Source organism: Gadus chalcogrammus, chromosome 15, assembly GCF_026213295.1.
Source record: "Gadus chalcogrammus isolate NIFS_2021 chromosome 15, NIFS_Gcha_1.0, whole genome shotgun sequence".
NCBI classification, from domain to species: domain Eukaryota; kingdom Metazoa; phylum Chordata; class Actinopteri; order Gadiformes; family Gadidae; genus Gadus; species Gadus chalcogrammus.
In genome coordinates this window covers 11996262-12003479 of record NC_079426.1, presented here as the reverse complement: position 1 = coordinate 12003479, position 7218 = coordinate 11996262, and the positions used below count along the sequence as shown (strand labels likewise).

At 42.1% G+C, this 7218-nt stretch overlaps 1 protein-coding gene across 1 annotated transcript in view; it reads left to right on the top strand.

Annotated features, from left to right (window-relative positions):
• The first annotated feature begins 3200 nt into the window (after positions 1–3200).
• Positions 3201–7218, top strand: part of LOC130404192 (disintegrin and metalloproteinase domain-containing protein 12-like) — a 46547-nt gene continuing 42529 nt past the window's right edge. Inside the window, exon 1 of the mRNA XM_056608839.1 lies at positions 3201–3628. Coding sequence (XP_056464814.1) covers positions 3517–3628 — 112 coding nt within the window. The 5' untranslated portion in view covers positions 3201–3516. The remainder of the gene's footprint in view (positions 3629–7218) is intronic.

The window sequence follows — 7218 nt, the reverse complement described above, 5'->3', positions numbered from 1 at the left end:
AAGGAAAAAGGCAGTTTCACAGTCCAACAGACTGCGTGCAGAACTCTTTAAAAAGGTAAAGGTCCTCCGCACTGTTTGAGCAGTTATTATTACTATGACCTCGCTCTATAAAACGCTCAGAGTGCCTTGAAGAGTGCTTTATAAAGACAGTCAATTATTATTGTTGCTACGAATGACGTTAGTCTGGCATGTAGGCCTATTGTTGCGAAAGTGCACTGTTGATAAAAAGTGAAAAAAAGTGGAAATCAGAAAATAAACACTTGATTTTTGCATAGTGCATGCATAATAAAGACCGTACATTTTTATTTGGCAGATCAGCAAAAGATTGTATCCTAAGTGTCATCCAAAGTGACAACTAGATTGGGGTAACTATGAATCTTTCGAATGGAAAGGTTTCAGGGGAGCTAAAATAAGAATCAGAAAGACACAAATGCACAAACAAATAAAATAAAAAGTATTGATGGTGACCTGTTTAAGCATGTACGTACTGTAGTTACCCAGGGACAATGTATATCTGTAGATTCTGTGTGTATAGCGATTAACTACAAGTTCGGTGATTTGCCACCAGAGGCCAGTGTTTGACTTCATAATACAACGATTCCTCTGGTCGTTTGTCTAAAAAAGCGGTTGCCTTAACCCGATATGGAAAACCATTTACTTAAATCGTATTCACGCCCTAATTAAAGAAGCTATTACTTAACGACAGACCCGTTGTTAGAAGTGCAAGGGGAAAGCCCTGTGCCTTTTAATCATGATTTTGCTTATCGCAGAGCTCTGCTTATCTGTTATAGGCCTATAGAGGTGTAATGAAGATTATATTGTGAGGTATGTGTATAATTTATTGAAGGGGAAATGAACTGGAATAGCACGGGTATTTGACCATCTAATAGCTTAACTTTAATCACTATTTCCAAGGATACTTTTCCAGGAGGTGCTGCAGCGCTAGATGGAAACATATTAATCACCAAAATGTGCTGTGTAATGCTTTGGTTTATTGCCAGTAATTACAGCACAACATATCTGAAAAGAGTATGAACTTGTTACTGATGCTAGGACAATAGGATCTCATTAAATGGCTTTCTACAAGAAAAATATGTCATTAATAGTGGTAGGTGGTGCAGACTGAAATGTTACAAAATATGAATCCTGCCTCACCTTGCCTATACCCATTAGGTTAATGTGTTCCTCCTATTGATTCATAGATACCTCACTGCTATGAAGAAAATACAGCTTCAGCGAACCACACCGACTGAAATAAACTTTTTACAAATCAACTTTTGTCAAACAACTAACAAATAAGTGAACTGTTGTTTCTGCTTTGTTTGAGGACACCATTACGTATGCCCCCTAACCCCTCTTGCACCCCTAACCTTCCCTTAAGTGGGGATCCCTCTTCTGTGTTCCTTCTGCAGGTTTCTTCCTTGATAATGAGGGTTTCCTTAGGGCCCTTAAGAGGTCCTAGGGTTAGGGGGGTGTTGCATAATATGGGCATCTGAAGGTCTCTAGACCTATATGCAAATAGGTTGATTGCACTTGACATGGAGGAGCCTTGCAACACAGGGTTTTTTAAAGGAGCCTGTTTGCGTTGGGTAGAAGAGGGTGCTTTACTCTCATGAGGTGATCGCAATGTGGCTGTGGGATCAGTAAGCACCATGTCGGTAGGGATGGTAATGAGCCTGCGCAAAGGTTAAAGCTCATTAAGAAGCCGCAGCAGGTCCTGTTAGAAGCTGGGTTCCCACTGATGGGACTCAGTGGGAAAGATTATCCTTTCATGGTCGAAGGCACGGATAAGTGTGGAGGATCGATCTAGCTTCTTCACAGACACTCATGAGAGAATCTGTCCATCATCTATCAATGTCTCATCCATCCATCAATCAATCAAGTAATTGGCATTATTTTTTTGTGTTTCCTATTGTTTCAGAGACTTCTGGAGCAGGTTTTACAAAGATGAACCAGGACCAATGAGGACCAATCGAGTGTATCATTTTAAACCATGTTCCATGTGTCATGATATATCCACATGCACCTTGACATATCATCATTAGTACTGTTCGTATTAACTTTTATATAGCACAAACTGTATGATCAGGATTTATACCTATTCCTACATTCCTATGTATTTACTTACTATTAGGTATTACACAACAAATGTTCGATATTTAAATATTGGATAAAAAAAAGGACATAGCGCCAACCAAACCACAATAACCTTGCCAACATAGATTAATGGATGTATTCGATGAAGTAGAAGTATATTTAACCTTGAATATAAAATGCAATCACTCCATATGTTAATATATTATTTACAATGCAAATAAATACTGGCATCTCCTAACATCTTGAATAAACAAGCTTTTTCGCATTGAAGCTATATAGAATGACCTTTCTGTAAATCAATGATGGAGCAGAGCACTTTGGAGGTGTCATTGGAAGGCTTTTCATGGAAGACGATCGAGCACATGTTACATCATACATCAGAGGATCAAATAAAGGCGCTAAGAACCTAGGGACCCAAACGCTGCCATATAAAACCGAATAGAACTCCAGAAATAAGATAAAATATCTTAATTTGCCTTAATAATCTGGTAGCAATTTTAGTTACTAAACTAAACTCTCGCTGGGCGGGAGACGTCATTCAGTTCACCCACGGCATCTATTGTTTAGATAGATTTGTATTATTATTTAAACATAACAGATGATATTGTAATCATAAGAGTCCTTAGGAAAATCCAAAGTATAGCCTACCACCAATGCTGTAGGAGAGGCATTGTCCTAGGTTTGAAAAGACTGCGTTGTGAGGTCAGTTAATGATAGAAATACATAGCTTGTGATGGAAACAAAAGCCTATGGTTAATTATGTGAGGCTTGTATACCTATACATCATAAATAGGCCTATACGGTTGAAAGCACACGTTGCTTTTGTTCTGGTGAATACTACTCATGACAGCCAGAGCAAAATCACTTAAAGGAAGGGGCTATGCTAGACATAGGTGGGTCAAATATTTAGAATGTCCTAATGAAGTCTTAAATGTTCCACAGAAGAGCTGCAAAAAACACAGTCGGGCATTGCTTATTAAAATCTACATCAGGTAAGTGGGGTATTTTGTGACCGGCGCTAGGACCCAACAGACTCGGACTCTCTGGCAGCGTGCTTCTCAAGCTGCTCCTTCGATACAAGGGGTTGGTGGGTGCGACTACCCCAGTGTACTTCTGTCACATCCTTCTCTCTCAGCTGTGTATCTCATCACATCTCCTAAGTGTATTGGCACAACTTCGCCTGTCTATATAGTGGACTGTATTTGACTTCATTCGGACAAATCGCGGTTGGAACATGCAACGTCAAAAAGTTGTTTAGAACCCTCTTCTTTTGAGTGTTTAGCCCGAAGTGTATTCTTACCAAAAATCCATAGGAACTTTTCTTTTAATGACTACAGCTATCTTGCCAGGTTTATCGCCGGGACATGGTCTGTAGCATGATTATTTTACTATAACAAAGTCGGACCCTGGTCGGGCAACATGAGAAACTGGCGCTTCGTTAACTTTGCTTTTCTGGTCGCTCTTCTGCACGTCTTGTGCGCGTCACCGGTTCAAGACACAGCTGGCATCACCACTTCTAATCTATACAAAGGTAGGTGGCATTTATTGGAAGTTAATCAATTGCATTGCGTGACCGGTGGGAACACGTTAATAGACTCGGGTGGCGATGTGAGCCGGATCATATCGGGGTCCTAGTTGGTTGGATGTCTTTGGTGGCTATTCTATTAAGCAGAATACCAATGAATAAATACAATAATTTCCCTTCCTGCATTTTGAACGTTTTAAGTGTTTATATGTTCGTAATTAACCTGTAGAATGGCAATTGAAACATGCACCATTTTATTAGGACAAGCCATGAGCTGAGAATTATGAGCTTAATGAATGAGCGCGTGCGTGCGTGTATGTTTTTGATCGCTCAAGACGATGCAAATTATAGCTTTTTTATCAGACAAAGGGAAGATGATGATTGACCGGAAAGTCTTCCGTTTTTGATGGTTACTTATTAATTCCCAAAAACATTTAAGTGAGTTCCAAAATCGCCATAATGCTTAAAATTGCCTTTCGTAAATAAACCCTAACCCTCAAATCCCATTTCCAACGGTGTACCTGAAGGCATCCTTGAGGAAAGTGATCAACTGCACCATCGACTACCAACGCACATATTAGTGATAATACATCTACTGATACATAATTCCCTAAAATATATTTGTGGGATTCAATTATTTTCAAAAACAACATGAAGATAATTTGCATTCACCTGTATTTTAACTGATCCAGGTCTACCTGGGTTTGGCTTTCTCGATCAAACCAAGCTACATACATACAATTAGACTCAAACAAGCAAACAAGCACACACACACACACACACACACACACACACACACACACACACACACACACACACACACACACACACACACACACACACACACACACACACACACACACACACACACACACACACACATCCAAACACAGTGTGCACACGCAGGCAAGAGTAAACAAAAATCCATACAAATACACTTCCCTTCCACCATCTCCCCTACCGCTTAACACCGTTCCCTGAAAGTGTATTCACCCAACCATATCCATACAGTCTCAGGCACGTCACACACACCCATCACAAACCTCTCTCTCACTCTTTCTCTCTCTCACAAACACACACATACACACAAATACAAACACACACACACACGTCACACACACACACACACACACACACACACACACACACACACATAGCCTACACACAACACACACATACACACACACACACACACACACACACACACACACACACACACACACACACACACACACACACACACACACACACACACACACACACACACACACACACACACACACATAGCCTACACACAAACACACACATACACACAGACAGACAGACTCACATACACACACACACACACACACACACTACTCCCACCCTGATAAAATGACCCCAAATAACCTTGTGAAACCTCTTGTGGAAAACAGAATTCACTAACATTGGGACATTTGGACAGGTGTCCCTCGTATTTAATCAGATCTTTCTGTTCTTCTATTCATTCTGTTCTTTTTGTCCGTTCCCCTCTGGGATGTGTGCTAAATCAAACAGCGTTAATTTCGCACCCACCAATTGTTGGTTCGACAGTTTGACATTTCCTCTGGTCTGAGGAGAACAAGACCAGGTGAAATTCTAGAGAACTGAAGAGCTGCTGTCGTTTCGTTGACACGCCAACTACGTCGCATCAAAGGCATGAACTGATGATACCACCGTGTGTGTGATAGTTAAGCGAGATATGCCACTTTGATGTGAATCGGGTACACATGCAGGCGTTTCAGAGACAGGTGACTGGCAGTTCCATCTCTCCCTGTCTCCTCTCCTGCAGCTCCCTTGGTGGGAGTGGGAAGATGTGATATAGATGGGTGATGAGAGATATTGGAATGATACATAGAAGGGTGCAGGGAGGAGACCACAGGTTACGTCGGAGGATAAATGTGTGTGTGGCTGTGTGTCCGCAGGTGAGCGACCATTTAAGCTGAGGTCAGCAACCGGTTGCAGTGCCATGGGTATAGGTGTGTGCATGAGAGAGCGAGAGCTAGACTGTGTGCGTGTGTGTGTGTGTGGGTGGTGGTGGGTGGGTGTTTAAGGAGTGAGATACATTATGTGTGCATGTTTGTGAGAGTGTATCCGTACATATATGTGTTTACGCACGAGTGTGAATTTGTTGGTCTGTGTGTTTTGTGTCTTTGCGTGTCTCTGTCTGTATTCACTTGTGTCTATGTGTGTAGATGTGTGGGCGTGTCTGTATGGTGTATCATGTGTGTATGCATGTATGTGTCCATGTGTGTGTTGGTAAATAGATAAGTATTTTCCATCAGGTAATAGAGGCTTGCTATAAGCCAGTTCTTCCAAGTCTTCAATGCGGTTTACAGATGGGTTGATCTCCAGAGGGAAGCTCTGCTGTCTCTCTCCCCATGTGCAGGACTTTTCTCTGGGATGTAGAGGTAGCATGGTGGAGATGTCTAGAGGTTGTGCTCCCCAAGGAACAGGAGAGAAGGAAAACTATGAAGAGACAGAGGACGAGGCTGGAGCCCTCAGAATGTGTGCATATATTGGGGAAGATGTTTACAATTTAACTTGAGAGAGAAAGCCCCTTCCACTTATTGGTATTTTTTTGGGCCATTAACATAAGGATTAAGTGTGTTGTACACTGATTAATGGTAGTTCAGCCGTTTAAGAACAGCCAACATATATATCTTGCTACTGAAGAAAGTCTACTTGTGACTGGTAGAACGATATCAGGACCTGGCCACTGATTTGTGTACTGCCCTGTCGGTCATCCACCAGACAAGATCACTTATAGTCGTACTCCTCACTTAATACTGGGAACGCTTTGATATGGGAGTTGACAGTTCTGAGCGACACAGGGAATATTTCATCAATGAAATACACATTGTGTATGTGTGTGCGCACATTCGCGATTCCGTAAAAATAAGTCTCTTTTCTGACATGCTTTCTCCAAAACCCTGAACGCTATCTAGCTATGTGATTGACAGAAAATGGACAAATGCTGTGGGCAAAAACTCTGCAGAGGCTCATCTGCGGTGCACCTGCTTCTTAGTGGACACAGCGTCTGAGATGAGATCAAGCAAATCCCACAGCCCCTCACTCTGAGAGGTACAGTGTGGAGAGTGCAAGGAGGGAATCTGTGTTATGGTCCCTTCAGTGAAGCAACCCCCCCAACCCACTTCATGACTTCACCTGGAATAACCCCCCCGCTCCGCCGCTTGTATTCCCCCATCTACTGTATCAACATGTAGATGTAGATTTCCATGACTTACATCATGGAAAGGTCTCCTCCACTGTTGGTTGTCCATGGCCACATGTCATCATGTCAGCATAACATGCGGGATTACCTTGGGTTCCACTTGAGAGATTTCTAGGGTTTTAAAGGGTGCTTGCCTGATGGGGAGGGTTAGTATTGGTTTATGTTAATCCAAATGCCCTGGTGTTTACTCTCAGTCAGGCCCCCGGGGGTCTGCTGTGTTTGGAGTAGAGATTGGGAGGGGGGCCTCACATCCATTAATTAACACCTTATTAGCATCACCTCACCTGTAATTAGATGTTGTTGAAAGGAGAGAGAAAGCAGCATGAGGACAAGATGGATGACT